This window comes from Plectropomus leopardus, chromosome 16, assembly GCF_008729295.1.
Source record: "Plectropomus leopardus isolate mb chromosome 16, YSFRI_Pleo_2.0, whole genome shotgun sequence".
NCBI lineage: Eukaryota > Metazoa > Chordata > Actinopteri > Perciformes > Serranidae > Plectropomus > Plectropomus leopardus.
This window is the reverse complement of record NC_056478.1, coordinates 20,139,222-20,156,127: the sequence shown is the minus strand read 5'-3', so window position 1 is coordinate 20,156,127 and position 16,906 is coordinate 20,139,222. Positions and strand designations below refer to the sequence as shown.

Sequence of the window (16,906 nt, the reverse complement as noted above, 5' to 3'; positions counted from 1 at the left end):
TTTTAAAGTAGCCGGAGGAAGAGGATGCCAGAGTAAGGGCAGAAATTTAGAGGTAACTTCTGAAGGAAAGAAATACTGACTGATGTCACAGTTTTGTCCAGACCATCCCCGAAAACAGTTGCAGTGATATCCGCCAATCAAATTTTTGCAAGAGTCAGCGTTCACACAGGGCTTTCCTGCACACTCATTTGCATCTGTAAAGGCAGGAGGTAGAAGGGGACGGAGTCCGTCAATTGGAACAAACCAAGGAAAGGACAAAGAGACAGAAGAGAGACCAGAAACCCAACCTGGTTAGTAATAACGGCTTCATGTTTTAACAGAAAGCGCACGTTGTAGAAACAATGCTGTTGGCTGCATTTTGGGAAATGTAGTAATGTAGTAATATCAGCAAATATGATACTGTCGTTCAAAGAGCGCATATATCGTGTCCTGATGTAACTTGTGATTTACACTACTCCTCTCTCTCTCCTCATGTTTACGAATGATTTTGATGCGGATGAAATGAGTGCAAACACAGTTGCGCACATAAAACGCTCAACATCTCCAAAAAACATCATCATTGAAACAACAAAAAGAAGCACCGCTGCTCAGATATTCAAAGGGGGGGTCTGCAGGGAGTCCTGCTGTGCTCACTCACACACCTGTCTCTCTCTGAAACCCTAAACTCTACACACACACACAATCGGCAGGTAAGACAGGAGGCCAGTGGCTGCCTGTAAGATGAGATCTGAGCTGGTAAGATGACACTGAACTCTTGGGATCTGTTTCCTACCACACACAGGCTCACTCACTCACGCACACACCCCAACTTTGTTTACTGGTCGTAATACATTTCCTGGCTTCACGCTGGTCACGTCCGCTTGTCGGGACGGGAGCGATATAAAAAAACGAATGCCACCACCAGTGACGAGCAAACAGCCGGATATAGACGCACGAGTAGCTCATAAAGTCATTCAGAAAAAAAAGGGCTGCGCAGCTGCCAGCTCGTCCAGGATATCGACAGCTTGTACTCTGGCAACGGGGCTCAGGTTGCTGGTTGCCAATTTGAATCCGAAAACATATATCCTGAGTTCTGTGTCTGTGTCTCGGAGGCCACTTTATTTGTTTTAGAAACAAACAGGAAAGAAATGCTGCAAAAACACGTCTCCCTGTAGAAATGAAGAATTGTTTACCCAAAAACGCATGGAAAATATTATTTTTTAACAGCTTCTGGTAACAGCTGCAAATAAATAGTAAAAAATGTGTTTGTGTCTATTGAAAAGATGAGTCTCACCTATCTGGCAGGTCTTTCCCTCCCACTGTGGAGGGCACACACACTCGAAGCCATCCTCTCGGTCGATACAGGTTCCACCCCGAGCACATGGACCTGAGGCACACTCGTCCAAATCTGAGAAAACACACACTTTACACTTTTACTCACTCTCCTCATATTTTAACTACATGCAGCATTTGATGAAAGTGTTGGACTTTGTGGTGACAGACTACAAGAAGGAGAGAGCTGACAGAAAAGACAGGTCTGGTGTCTGAGTGTTGAGAAGGCCTTTATTAATTAGGAAGTCAGTATCTCCAAATGAAGGTGGATGCTGAACGAGAGTGTGTTTGATCAGAAAATATCACAAAATAAGTTGTCAATGGGAAAAGTGTCAGAGGGTAAAAAGTGTAGCTGTAGGCATCAGCATGAAAGGAGTGGAGATGATTGAACTCACTGTTGGCACAGGTCAGACCCTCCCAGCCCGGCGGACACTGGCACTCAAATCCTGTGGGAACCTCGTGGCAAGTGCCACCGTTTGCGCAGGGACTGGAAACACAGGCGTGCTCGGCTGGAGGGAGGGTGGGAGGTGTGTTCAAATAAGAGAAAAGTAAAACATTACTTCTTATATATTCTGATTACAGATCTGGTTCTGTAGGTAAATGATGTTCTTTCAAAGAAAAGCTGGTCAGACATGTTTTGATTTTTCTGTCTCAGTATTTCGCGCTGCTGTTGTACTCCATATACCTCCTCATGATGCCAACGTAGATTCTTTTCCTACTTTTTCATATCTGTACCTCAGATACTAACAGTGCTGTTACTAAGGACTATTTTTTATTACTGATTGAGAATAAAACCATATTAATCAATTAATTGTGCATTGTAAAATGACTTTAAGGCAGATTTTAAACACTGTACATTCTCTGAAATGACCATCCATACACCTTTTCGGTTCTTTTTCATACTATGATATAGCTTTTCTAAATACATATAACATTAAAAAAACAATATATTCAGAACAGGATTGAAACTGAATATTTAAATATAACTTAGGGACTGTTATTTATGAGAGTAGAGGGGGTGGTTCAAAAAGGGGGAATCATGTCAATTTTTTTAAGCAGTGGGGAGGGTAACTGTTTTTTATTTTGGCTTTAGGGGATGAGCATACAAATTTAAATGGCTGTATATTGTATTTATTTTACTGTGGATTTTTTGAAAAAACATGCCTTCCAAACCTGCATGTTTTTACAAAAATTGTGGCCATTTTTTTCTTTAAATCATTTTGGGCAAATAAATAAATAAAATACATTTTTCCATGAATAGTTTTTGACAGAAAACATGCCTTACCAAACACACAGGCCTCAGGTTTGGAAGGTATGTTTTCTTCAATAATCATCAAAAATTATACAATTTATCACAGCCAGAACACATTAAAAACAGAAATTATTGTTGTATTCTCAATTTTCCGGCAGTCTTTGATGCATTGTGTGTTATTATACAGTTTTGTGAAACAAAATTCTACGATTTTCCCAAAACTTTCAGGTTATATTTAGTTTTCCAAAACTTTCTGGAAATCGGCATTTGCAAATTCCATGATGTTTTTCATGACTGAATAAAGGACCAATCACTCTCATAGTTGTCGAGATTATTTGCAGGGTTGAAATTATTTACACTGTCACTTTGTTACACAGTTTACTGTCTTTTTTCATGTGGACATCTTAATGAATTTCAACCTGGTAGAACAAGGGGAAAGATGCTCGCAGAGATAAAGTGGAGTGAGAGAATACTGACAGACAGTACTGTCATCTCATTGTGGGCTCTCTCTTACCTATCTGACAGGTCTTGCCAGAGTATCCCTGTGGACAGGCGCAGTAATATTCATCTGGTTCAGTGTTCATGCAGGTTCCTCCGTTGACACAAGGCTGGTGGCGACCGCAGTAATTCAAATCTGGAGGAAGACAGACAATTAGAAACACCAAGCCAAGACACTAAACCAGAGGTATTTCACCCATTTGGGACCAAATTTCCAAATTAGATAAGAGAACATGAAAACATTCATTCAGCCTGAATTTTGTGCAAAAAAATGTTCATCTGCAATACAGAATCTGATCTGTGCCTTCTAACACCAGCATACGCCCCTGCATCTATGCATCCAGTTCATCTACATGCAGTGATGCAGGTACAGAGCTTTTTCACTATGGTGAAACAAAATCAGCAGTGAACTCAAGTGCTTAAGCAAAGGTGGGGCTTGTAAAGTTGCAGATATTAGTCAGGTTTCCATCAAAATTTAGCACCAATTTTAACAAAAAATTCCATAAAATGTAAAGTAATATGTGCTTCCATTCACTATTCTTATGTGAATATTAGGTGCTGGGTGAACCGAGAGAAACGGCTGGTGATGCCAATTCTTCGTTGAATGACAGCAGAGGAGGAGGGTGCACCACTCCACATCTTCAGACTTTGTTAACTGGATCGATGCTGCCAGATAATGCGGCTTGTTTCATCATTTTATCCTGTTGGTGCCGGGAGCTCCCAGGAAGCTTGTCGGGATCTTTACTCGGTATAGAGCACCAGCTGTCAGCTTTGACAGGAAGAACAGAGCGTTTTCACAACCACTCTGCTGCACTTCATTATGATAGAGGTCTTACAGTATTTACAACCAAGTGGTTAAGCTGCAGTAATAATTCATTTATAGACTCCTAGATTTCCCTTTCCTTCTATAACTGACTGATGTTTTCTTTTTCTGCCTACAGAAGAAACTCATCTAAACCCCATCTGATCCCTGCACACCATCCTTAGGCTAAAGGCCAGGTTGCCCTAAAGGCTGGTAAATAAAAGAGCAGGGATCTGTCTCCACTGGGCATCTTAGGACCCATTCTAATCCCGCGAAGAGCCCTCAGTGACGAAGGGATGCGGGGGGATCGAGTGTCCCTGCTGCTGCTCAGATCACACAGGCAGTAAAACTATCCAGCTGCTGGAACGAGGAGAGAATTCAGATCTTTTATGAGGGTGCGTCAAGGTAGCCTACCTTTGAACACATTTTTCTTTAAGTTTTACCTGTAGCTGGCAGAAACTACATAAAATACATATTTTTAAAATTGGTTGTCTTTATTCATCATTCTGAAGATTATTGTCTTGATTAACTGACAACCGAAAGACAGAACATAAATTCACCATCAGAAACTACATTATATTCTGCATGATTTGTATTTTCATTAATAATTTTTTTATTCTATTTTATTATATTGTTGTTTTTTTTATATTTTCTCTCTTATTCTGAAAGTTACTATGCATTTGGTCATGTGTGAGTGAGTATGTGTATCTGTTTGTCCACAGCTAATTTGCAAACTACTGGACCGATCAGCCTAATATTTGGTGTGCACATTTGACTGGATGCTCAAGAACCTCACATGGTTGCAGCGATTCACGATTGTTGAATAACTTGTTTTATTTACTTTTTTATAGGTCTGTCAAATGGTTTCTGATTTTGCTTTGTTTTTTTTAATCACTATCACATTTTCTAGTTGCATGTTTTCTTTTTTTGTGTAAGATTTTTAATTAGTGTAGTTGTATGACATCAAGAGGCCTCTGACAAAAGCACATTTTTATAAACATCAAAATAAACATTTAGCAGTTCTAGCCACACAGTTGGATCATCAGTGTCTCAATGAAGTGAGCAAAAAAAGTCCAGTGTCCTCTTAAAGGTCTCACCTTCATCTTTGACTTAACCTACATCTGTCTATACAACATTTAAAAAAATCATCCCAGAGAGGCAGAGATAAACCAAAACAAAGTCAAATAAAATAAAATAGCATGCTGGTAGCATTCCAATACAACCAGTAAAAAAAAGTTATGTTTAAGAATGTCTCAGAGGCCCGACATATCGTACCCACTTCTTCCAGAGCCTTACAATAATTCTAACTGCATGTCCTATTTCCATTATTTTGCATTTCAAACAGTTATGAAGTCCATATTGTGAAAGGTAAAATGATTTTTACCAGATTGTCTTAATGAGCAATCAAATGACAGCAAAAATCTGCATGGGACTAGCATAAAGTGGGCACGTCTGTAAGGGGAGACTCATAGGTACACACAGAACCCATTTTCATTCAGATATTTTGAGGTCAGAGGTCAGGGGACCCTTGGGAAATGGCCATGCCGCTTTTCCATCGCCAAAACTAAATTTGGAGCATTATATTGCCCGCATTGCGTTTAACGTATTAACCTTGATATCACTTTTTTATATTGTCATTGGCTGACTCCACACTTAACTTACCCAGCTGGTAGGGGCAGTTTCTCAGCTGAAAAAGTCGAATGATAATGATAAAGCCGCATTACTAACGCAGTATTCTACACGGTGATATGTTGCTTTCCCAAAAGTCTCGAACTCGCTCACTTCATCAAAGCCAGGCGGCTGTGGCTTGAGGGGACGTGCAGGATGAGAGCAGGAGCTCTGCCAGCGTCTTGTGTGGGAGGCGATGAAACAAAATAAAAAACTTTTTTTCCGTACCTTTATCACACAGCAGGCCACCCCAGTTCCTCTCGCAGTTGCACTGCCACGGGATGTTGCAGGTCCCGTGGACGCATCCAGGATAAAGTTCGCATTCATCACAGAACTGACCCACCCAGCCGTAGTTACACCTGTCAAACACACACATAAATCATTTCACTCATCTGATCCCTTTTACCTGTGCTGCCAGGAATCCCTTTTTCTTTCATCAGCTTGTATGTTAATTTTGTCCGTTTCTTTTAATTTAGTCTTAGTTCTGTGTTCAATATCCTAGTAAGTTTTTTTAAATTAAGTCAAACTCATCCTGTTTTTAAGTTTCAGCTGGCCATTTTAATGTTGTCTTAGTCACAGGAAGCTGTTTTAGTACAGTTTGTTTCAATGAAAACATTCTTTTTTAGTACTCAGATTACTCAGCGGTACTTCAAGTGCTGCTGACCCTGACTGTTCATTGTGTGCTGCTGGTGTCATCTTGACATGACGCGTGCAGTGCAGGAAACAGAGCTGCTGTACTGACATAAAAAATAAAAACAGAAAAAAAGCTAAACAACATTGCATCTCCTCTCTATTGTCAATACCAATAAATAGAGATTTTGGTAAAATATTTATTTTTTCAACTGCTTTAATCATAGTTTTGGTTAGCGATATCAACACTGACTGGCTATCACATTTTTTTCTTGCAGTTTCTTAAGTTTCAGTGTGTTTGCCCCTCTCGGCCACCGTAAAAAACACATAATTTGTGACTTATTGGTGAACACAACGATGTATCCAAATAATGCAGTTAATTTCCTGTTTCCTGAGCTGATTATCCTGACGTTTGACGTTCCTGATGACTGTTTATGTCCAACATAATTTCAAATAATTAAACATAAACATTCGTTATACAGTACGTTGGAAGAGGCACTGATTCAGAGAGAGTCGATGAGGGGCTGAACCTGCCCCACAGTGGAAACACACCTAATATTGTATCTGACTAGTGTCGGCCTATCCCACGGCCTCCTACTGACTAATCTTAGTGAAGGGTGACATTCCAGGGCACGAGGGGTTAAGAATACTTCCAGCGGCTCCCATGCTCGGGTTAGAGTTTGGGGCTGAGGGCTATGAGTGTGGCCCAGCAGTTCTGAGAGCGAGCGGTCCCGAGACAACTGCGTGTATACAGTGTATACCGCACACAGCTTCATGACAGCGCCCGGCTATTCCAAGGCTGTGGTGTCGTCGAGCCAGCTGTCTTGTCAATTGACTGCTATTTTGAGTCTCCTGCAGACGGCACCGCTGTCGGAGAGACGAGGCCTTCAGAAATCTCTGCCATTCCCAGGCTGAGGGGGGGGGCTGAGGGGCGCCGGGGAATACTTGGCATGCTTCTTTCACTGTATATGATTAGCTTCAGAGGGTCTGACAGCAATGTAGCAATAACACTCTAGCAAGGAGGCTCACATACTGCTTTTTAAGCTTTAAGGTATGAAAAGGGGCATTCAGTGGTTTAAATTTTGGCCATACTGATATCACGATTACTCATCAACCCCTCACAGGCGTAGGCGGGATCTTTCTCTGAAGCTGGATTCTAACATCTTGGCACTTTGGCACGTCAAAGTTTGCAAAGCGTTCCGTGTGGTGAAAAATGTGTTGCATTGCTTAACCGAGTGATTCTTGGGACACGGCAAGCCTCCTGTCAGATATGTCAGAACAAGCCTAATGTGTGCAAATAAAAAGCCTCAGCACAGCAGCATAACAACAAGCACGTAGTGGCTTTTCTGTTTCTTAAAAGCCCGTGGCAAACCAGGCAAAGCCTATAAAACTGTGATGAAATAAAAGGCGATGAATGGAGATGGCGAGGGATTTAGTATCAGCTTTCTGTGACCTGAGGCTTCATTAAATTCATGCCACTGCAGGAAGATTCCTCACCGCTGCTCTTCTATTCATGTCACTTTTCCTGTTGACTGGGACTTGACATTTCGGAAGAATGAGCTGCTTCCCTCTGTTGTCTGTCTGCTAACTGGAATAAGAATCGAGGCAGACACAAAAAAATGCGAAGCAGTTTCCTAAAATTGGTCATCCCCCCGTTATTCCTCGGCTCCGAGCCAAATTCCCCAATAAAGGGGAGGCAAGTGTCTCTTGCCATCTGGCAGTTGGGATGAGGGGTTTTTACAAATGACAACGGGATGTAGCACATCCTGGAAACGTGGACTTACTGGGCTGTTCTACGTCACTTTGGGAAATGTACATAACACAGCGGGATATTAATTTCCTTCCCTGCCCCCTGCCCTTCAAGGAGGACTGCAATGCGGATGGGGAGGGGATATGACAATTCCCCGCACGTTTAAGCGAATTCACACACCGACAACTCCCTTTCTTCGGTCCGAGCAGCAGAGGGCTGATGAGATGCTTGGTATTCTGCGGAGGATTTCAGGTGGCTAAAAATACAAGAAGGCAGGCGCGGCATTGCCCTCTTCTTCTGAACCGAGGTGGAGATGCCCATAAGGGAAGAAAAAGGCTGACACAAAAACACAACAGGCTACAGCAAGTGAAGGTGCCTCTGTTTGGCGTCTGAAATCCATCACTCTGTTGTCGTTTTTTAGTCTAATTCTGAATGAGCCTTACACTACTGCTGTTGCCTTTTCAGTTGTTACAGAGACAACAGCTCTATTACAAACAGAAAAAAACAAAAACTGTACATACAGTTTGATCTAAAACACTAAGCACAAAGAAATAAAGCAGAGCAGTCCTATTTCTGCATATGAAAGAGATATTCCTGATAATCTTACTTGCATTCCCCTGGGACAGAGCAGCCGCCATGTAACAGGTTGCAGCCTTGCTTGCAGATTGCTGAGAAAAAGCAGAAAAACAAAGAGAAACAGTTTAAAAGGTGTCATTTAAATTCCAGTAGGATACATGTATCATTATATTTTTTCCAATAAAAACATATTTCGGAAACAAAACAGACCAGAGAGAGGTGGGGGATAAGAAGGGAGACATTAATACAGAAAGGGTGGGAGGATGAGAAAAGCGATTGTTTGCCATCTTCCTAACAAGTGCAACAAGACGTGAGAATTCATGGCACCCTGACTGGCGTTGTTGGGCGCAAGGAAGGGACAACTTTATAGCCTGCATGTACAACACTACCCCCCTCTTAAAAACAACCCAGCCCCTCTCCTCTCCTCCTCCTCTTTTCACCCTTCGTCTTCTAAGGTCATTTAGGTGATTTATTGAGGCCCCCCACTCTCTCCAACACCACCCGCGAGCATGACCCCAAAGCTGCTGCATTTTAACATAAGCAGACAGTGCAGGTTGCTTTTCCACCGTGCTGCTTTAAAGGGTACCTGGACAATGACATTTGATTTACCTAAGAAGAAGTTAAGTTACCTTTAAAGGAATACTTAACCCACAAAATGACCATTTGTATACTAATTATTCACCCCTTGATATGTTGAATATGTGAAACTTTGCTTATCTTGCATGCATCAGCAAGAAACGAAGAATCCAAAAAATTGAGAAAAATTTTGATTAATCTGAATGAAAGGGGGCTGCATTTAAAAACATCAAAACTGTATCAAAACATTTGCTAGCAAACTCTAACACTTATGCAGTGTCCAAGTCTCATAAATTTAGTCTTTTGATCAGTACGTACCTTTCTCAAATGCATATGTTTACCCAGGTGCACTATTCATATGTGAAACTGTTAAAATGTAAGGTTTTTAGCAAAAATGCATGTTTGGGAAGTACTGAGCATACGACTGAATAAATGAGACTTTGATTATATTGCACGAGTTGTGTAAGAGTTTGTAAACAGATGTTTTGATATAGTTTTGCTATTTCTTCACAAATTCAATGCAACATGGAGTGAGTAATTAAGATACAAATTATACTTTTTAAATTATTCCTTTAATTAAGCTGGTGTATATTCTTAGGCTTTTGTACATTTTGCTATAAAAGCATTAAATGTAAGTTGACGTGACAATCAAAAAAGTGCAGTGCATCAGATGACATGATGACTATTTTCAGTTTTAATAACATAACTTCATACAACCAGCAAATAATCTGAACACTTTTCACACTATAGACTTGAAGAATAGTGCCAGAACTAATTACAGTGTTAACTGGATAATCTACTGATTACTTTTTAATGAAATACCTAATTTTAATGCCTTTTAAATGTCCAACAAAAATCTGAAATGCTTGTGTTCAAAAACTGCAGAGGGCTAGCCTAAACCACAACTCTGCTGATACAAAAATATTTAGCTGCAACTATTATTTTCATTATCGATTGATTTGCTCATTATTGTTCTTCATTAACCTAATCAATATTGATTTGTCTATAAAATTAGAGAACATAATGAAAAATGCCTTAACTGCCAAAGGTGATCTGTTTGAATTTTTTTTGACCAACAGTAAAAAAAAACAAAAATTTTTGGCATCTTCCGTCTATGACTAACACAATTAATCAATTATAAAAATAGTTCCCAGCAGCTCTAGAAGAAAGGTCACAGTCAGCGTCTTTTCATGATGCCTGAGGCCGCTCATTTGGGATTGACTTGATAAACTTAATATGAACAAAATAACATCAAACTGTCTTCATGAACATTACTGTGCAGCATGTTTGCAGCTCACCTGTCCTGCAGTCTTTGCCCATCCAGCCGTCCAGGCACACCTGGGCCCCTGAAGGCTCGCAGCGATAGTGGCCAAAGTAGTCGTCTCGAGGAACACACAGTTTATTGCACTTGTTGCTATAGTAGTTCTCATCGCACCGCACTCGGATGCGATAGACGAGCCGAGCCACCGGCCCGTCGTGCAGAATGGTCTGCCACTGGTCGCCAGGGTTGATCATTCCAGTGTGAATGCTGCGTTCGATCAGCAGCTCCTCCTCAACTGAAACAAAAACCAGATCAAGACAAATGAGTCAAAGCTGTGAATATTTTGTTCTAATCTGACAACAGAACTGAGTAGATTAACATAATTAAACTGAGAATACAAACACCCAACTACATCTAATGAGACATCAAACCAGCAATTATCCAGGCAGGTTGCCAAGCAACTTCACTGTGTCAACAAGACTGCAGGAAGCTACTGTTGTTAGCATTCTAGCTTCAGCTCCACACCATCAGACATGACAGTGATAACGCTGCTAAAGACAGTGAATAAGTGTAATGCACAAAATGTCAAACTATGTCTTTCACACGCAGTTTCACACAGAAAACGTCATAAACTTAAAGCAGCTATAAGCAATATCTTTAGTATAAAAATGATCAAATGACAATATTGAAAAAAATTGACAATATGAAACGGGCACAATAAGCAACTAGGGTTGGGTCCCAAACTCAGTACTTGCCAGGGTACCGACTAAATTATGTCCGTGCTACCCATAGATAGAAAGACACGGCAGTTGACAGTTCCCCCATAGGGAGGTTATTCAATCTCGATCGCCTCCTTATGTCTGACTGCAGTTCAGGTCCTAAGGCCTGTTCAAGTGTTTGTTTTCATGATAAGTTTGGTTTTAGTGAGTTATTAAATTATACGAAAGGGGGCTTTTCTGCCATGACTGACAGCCATGACAGCCAATCCGTGCGCTTGCATTCAGTTGAGTTGCTCATGATTGGTCAGACAGGTGTTTGGCAGGGACTCCCCCACCACAGATATCGCCGCTGTGCGGATGCAGGCTCTCAATGACATCACCCTCACCAGATGGCAACGCTCGTATCCGAGAAATTTTAACCTTCACTTTGTCCATCTTTATATACAGCCTATGGTACTACCAAGTACAGAATCACGCTAAATCCATTGGCCAAAAGGCAGAATCCAAGAGGGCATCTGTGTTGAGAACACCAGGTTAAGACAGAAGGTGGAAGTGCTGCTAAGCGGCCACCAAGCCTGAAAGCCAGCCATGGAGCTCTGAGGAGAAACCATGTTCATCTTCAGACAGTCTGCTGATGCACTGTCATGTCTCCAGTGAGCCAAAACTACCGCCACAGCATCAATCTGTCACAATAGTTTCAGTGTCTGTTCTATTTCCTTTCCTATATTTCTTAAGTAATCGCCTTGTATCGTTGCTAGACGGGCACACACACATACAAGACAGAGAAAGAAGCTAAGCCTTTTGTTTGAGTCTACTATGCCTACGTCATCCCTGCAGCTAGTTCGAAAATGTAATTTTTGTTATTACAAAGAAAGTAAAGTATCAAAAAAAGCACTGTTATGTATCAGTACCGGAACTGGTGCCGTTATAATATTATAATACGGGGCGTCCGGTAGCTCAGTGGATAAAGCAGGCGCCCTATAAATGAAGACAGTGTCCTTGCCGCAGCGGCCGCGGGTTTGATTCCAGCTCGCGCCCTTTGCTGCATGTCATCCCCTCTCTCTCCTCCTTTCACGCTATAGATCTTCTGTCCTATCTAGTAAAGGCAAAAATGTAAGAAAAAAAAAGGTGTGTTCACAATTGTTTGTGCTGCTGACGAGTGGCCAAAAAAAGCATTGGGTTGTCCTCACTAAAATTGATTTAAAGGTGAGATAACTTAGTACCTAAATGGGCAAGCATCTCCGCTAAACACTTTTGGTCTAAAAATAACAATCTTGGGGTATGGCCCTTTGCCACTATATGTTAACATTTAGCTAAATGCAACTAGTCCTCACAACTGCATTTTTGTCCAAAGGTTGAGTAAAAACAAACAGTCGAGCAGAAAGCAGGAAGCCCCCAGCAGCCAATACATGTAGTTTCATTCAATTCAAGGTGTTTTTGAAACACTGACATCAGACAATGAAGTGGAAACTCCTTTATTCTGTCACTTTGTCACAAGAAAAACAGCACATTCTTATTCAGCAGACAGACGCACATTATGTGTGTGTGTGTGTGTGTGTGTGTGTGTGTGTGTGTGTGTGTGTGTGTGGAAAGTACCCACTGAATTTTAAGTGTGCAATTGAAATTCACTGTCTGCAAATTGATCTATTTTCTGGTGATGGCACACATCAGTGGTGCCTCTGATGTGCACCGTCATGTCGGGAGGTGGCTACCATTTAGCGTTCAGCATGCCAACACTCGCATTAAACATTGTTTGCCTCTGTGGGGCTCGCTGCAGCGCCGGCTTCCAGAAAGAAAGCAATCTTTATCACAGTGGGATCAACGCTGGCAAACAATCTCTGTGGAAATAGGGGGTCTGCGATTTCCTTTTTTTCTCCATGGCTTTGGACTGCAATGCACCATAGATATTTTGAAGTGAGCAAGCAGGAACACACACACACACACACACACCAACACACACACACCAACACACACACACCAACACACACACACACACACACACACACACACACACACACACACACACACACACACACACACACACACACACACACACACACCTTCCTCTGCTGGGGGACTGACACAATGTCAGACAGATTTAAGCAACAATAACAGAAATAACCCCCGGCTGTTGCCAGATAGAGAACAATGGGCTCCGGGCCCAAACCGGGCTCTGCTACCTCGGTGTCTAAACACTGAGCCCGGCCGTCCAGTCCACTCCACTTCCTGCTCGATAAACACAAGGAAAACAGCCGGCTGCCTTTCCTGAGGACACAAGGGGGAAGGGAAGAGGGGCACACTGGAGGACATGACGCCGGAGGAGAGGAATCTCACTGACAGACCAGCACACTGCGAAGCTCTTACGTAGGACGAGACATGAGGTCGGTGCTGACTCAGGCCAGAGACCACGTTCCAGCGTTGTACAGATACACACTGTCATGTATTTCAACATTTTACTGTGCACGTGTCTCTATTAAGGATATCCTCATTAAGTTTTTTTTTTGTCTCTGATCCCGATCCGAGTATCTGCCAAAACCGAATACCAATCTGATACTTGTATTTAACGGGATAATACAACTGCACAATGCACACTTCAAACACTTCAGAGTTATCAAAATCTTTCCAGTGTATGTGCTTCACAGTCTAATAGCTCTGTAATGCAATACAAGAAAAAAATATCTGCGTTTTTTATTTTATTTTTACAAAATAACAAAATAGACAAACTATTTTTATATGGCTTTTATCACAGTTCCAGTTCATGGTCTGTCTCAAAGCATTTCAGCTTTCCACTTGACCAAGTGCTAGCTCTATCATTAAAGAGTAACTCAACCTTAACTTCAAATACCATATCCTATGACAATGGGATCGTTGCATCCCTGACAGCGATGACTACATTCAGGTACTAAACATGATGTCTTCACTGTGTGAGAAAAAATGCAGTTTCGGAACATGACATGAGTTGACGTGATCTCAGTCTGTAAGCTCTATGAGGTAAAATATTTTAGAGGTATGGATGAATATTGCCTCACATTCAACTGAAGACCTTGTTAACCCGCACTTCTAGAGTAGGTTTATGAAATAGATACTAGAAATCAATCAAACCAGACAATTTTCTTTGCTACCAAAAGAAAGTTCTGTGGCTCTTGTACACGTCTTTGAATGAAATTTGTCTTCTATCATAAGCTGTAAAAAACAAGCACTGGTTTTTACAAATTACATGTTTGTAAAGTGATGCATGTGCCATGACATTAAATATCAACTGTGACAACAAATTAAAAAATAACACCAGTGTGACCTGTGCGGCCCACCTGCTGGACGTTGGCTACATAAGTTTCCCCACTACAAGCAGTCTCCCTTGTGATCTCCCACAAACGTTGAAAGGAGCATTTGTTCAAGACATTTGTGTTTCTTAAACCCATGACATTAAGGTTGAAGTCAGCTGATGTCTGTGACCTAAAAAGGAGGTTCAGTGCGGCTTTTAAATGGCATCCGATCCTGAATAAATCAAACCTGCCTGAGCTTCAGAAGGTCTGTTTTATCACATTTCTTCTTTACTCTGAGATAAGAGCAAACAACATGATCCCTTTTCATTTGTTGCCAGTGAAATGCATCAAATTGAAAGTGCTGAAAATGTGTTCCTCTACTCTTGTATCCTTACATCCAAAACACATTTGTTTTTCTACTTAATCGCGATTTGGCTGAGACTTAAGTGTAAGAAGCTGGCAGAAAATCAACTGGATGGTTTCTCGAGCAACATTGCAGCCTTACACCCATCAGAAACATCCTAACTAATTACTGCAAATGTACACAATTACTGGAGGCCCACACGCAAAAACGGCGACTACACAGGGCATGCCACAGTCTAATCAAAGCCCTGTGATGTCAAAATCTATTTCTTCTCCATTGTCTGCATTGGCAAGTGGAAGTGTGTTTGATGTTATGGACAAAACAGGATGTAATGACCTCACATAAATAAGGAGCAAGTTTGGACTGGAGAGGACAGTTTGGTCCTGAATATAAATGCATTTGTGTACACGCCTGACTGTACAGAACGGTACTGGAGACTCGTGAAAAATGCCACCGTCTCCACAGATCAAAGCAACATCCAGCACATACAGACATTATAGTCCTGAATGGGTCCTCTTCCTCCCAGACTGAGCTACTGCTCAGAGGGGAAAAAGGAGGTAAGACAGGAGTCCACCCAGCGGACATAACCGAAGGAAAACAGGATACAGCTGGTCAGACCTGTCTGCCAGAGCCAACATAGCTGAGAAGAACCAAGACGTGTGTTCTATATGAAGCATCTTGGGGGGCTACAGCGTACAGTACAACACGATTTCAACCTGCTAACCTTCAGAGTCGAAGCAGAAATTCAACTGAGTTTCCAAATATGACATGAAACACACGGATTTAAAGATGTGAAAAGGAAGGCTCATACAGTCATGATATGGAGTTCAACTTCATATTAAGGCTGGGACGATAATCGGATCGCCGCAATACTGTAGTCAAGTGATACTACCGCGGTGATGAGGTCATCAACGTCATCATAGCATTTTCTGAGGCAATATAATAAATGAATAGAAAAATGTGTGTCTTTGGCTCTGATGTAGCCTGTCCTTAGCCTCACACAATGTCCCGCCCCGCTTAGACATCGCAAGTCACAGCCGAACCGCAAAACTGCCGTGCTACATATGGCAGAGGCAGCGGATATTACTTAAGTTGTTATTAACTTCACAATCTCTTACAGTAAAGTTTAAAAAACACAGAGGTGTTTCCTCAGGCAACGTTTTGTTGTTAGTAATGGTTCTTATCGGATGTAACCTCACTCGGGTATTGGCGATGATATGTTCCTTTTTAACCGCAGGATTATTAATTAATCTAGAGTTTCTTCAACTGAATTAATTCCTTGGTCTGTAAAATGTCAGAAAATAATGAAAAACATCACTCAGAATTTTCAAGGATCAAGCAGTCATGTTAAAATTGTAATTAATATCCAGCAAACAGTTAAAAAAAACAAAGATTTTCATTCACTAAACTTAAAAAAAACCCCTAAATATTGACAATTTAGATGCAACCATGAATGATTCTGTTTTGCATCTTGCTTGAAAAAAAATACAAAATGATGAAAAGATTGTTGCTGGTTAGTTTTCTGTTGATTTACTTATCTGTTTATAACTAAAAACATCCATCATATAGCCATTGCTGCTTTACAAAATTGATAAGATGGCATGCTCGCAAAAACTCCCTTTAAAAATCTTGCTGAAAAGCCAGCCGCCAACCACATTTCACTTTTATCTCTATCAGTAACAGTTTATGAAATCCAAAGCACTGAGATGTGTGTCAAGGTTAGACTTACTGTTGCGTGAAGTGTTGTCCCAATCCCAGGCTTCTACAATCAATGTGTACGTGCGCTGAAGGGAAAGGAAAAAAGAAAATACGTTAGGTTTATTCAGACTAAATAGCTTCTCTTTCTCTTCATGTCTCTAACACAAAACATAAGAGTTGCCTCTTTTCAGTGAAAGTAAACCTAATAGAGCATTAAGATCTCAAGTTGCTTATAAAACAAAATGATATTAAGCATTAAGAAATGTAACATTTGCAACTATTAAGCATTCCCCACACTACAACAATTAAAACACCTTCTGTACTATCAAAAATTCTCTATTTTAACTCCCCCTTTCTTTCATATTAGACCTGGAAACAGTCAAAGCTCATTTACAGTCCACAATTTTCATAAAGTACTTATGGGGATAAACTACTTGACAGAATTTCCCACCTCTGAAATGATTATTTGTTGTTAATGACTACATGATGCCTTGTCTACTCTCTGCTACTTTGTTCCCAGATTTACAGGGAAGTTAAC

General features: G+C 41.1%; 1 protein-coding gene across 2 annotated transcripts in view; it reads right to left on the bottom strand.

Moving 5' to 3' along the window:
• jag2b (jagged canonical Notch ligand 2b) overlaps positions 1–16,906 on the bottom strand; it is a 55,219-nt gene that overhangs the window by 14,200 nt on the left and 24,113 nt on the right. Inside the window, exons 3-10 of one of the 2 annotated variants that reach the window (XM_042503239.1) lie at positions 16,400–16,454; positions 10,362–10,619; positions 8,519–8,579; positions 5,760–5,890; positions 3,078–3,197; positions 1,707–1,820; positions 1,274–1,387; positions 81–194 (exon numbers count right to left, since the gene is read on the bottom strand). In XM_042503239.1, coding sequence (XP_042359173.1) covers positions 81–194; positions 1,274–1,387; positions 1,707–1,820; positions 3,078–3,197; positions 5,760–5,890; positions 8,519–8,579; positions 10,362–10,619; positions 16,400–16,454 — 967 coding nt within the window. The remainder of the gene's footprint in view (positions 1–80; positions 195–1,273; positions 1,388–1,706; positions 1,821–3,077; positions 3,198–5,759; positions 5,891–8,518; positions 8,580–10,361; positions 10,620–16,399; positions 16,455–16,906) is intronic. The other variant, XM_042503240.1, reaches the window with a different exon arrangement.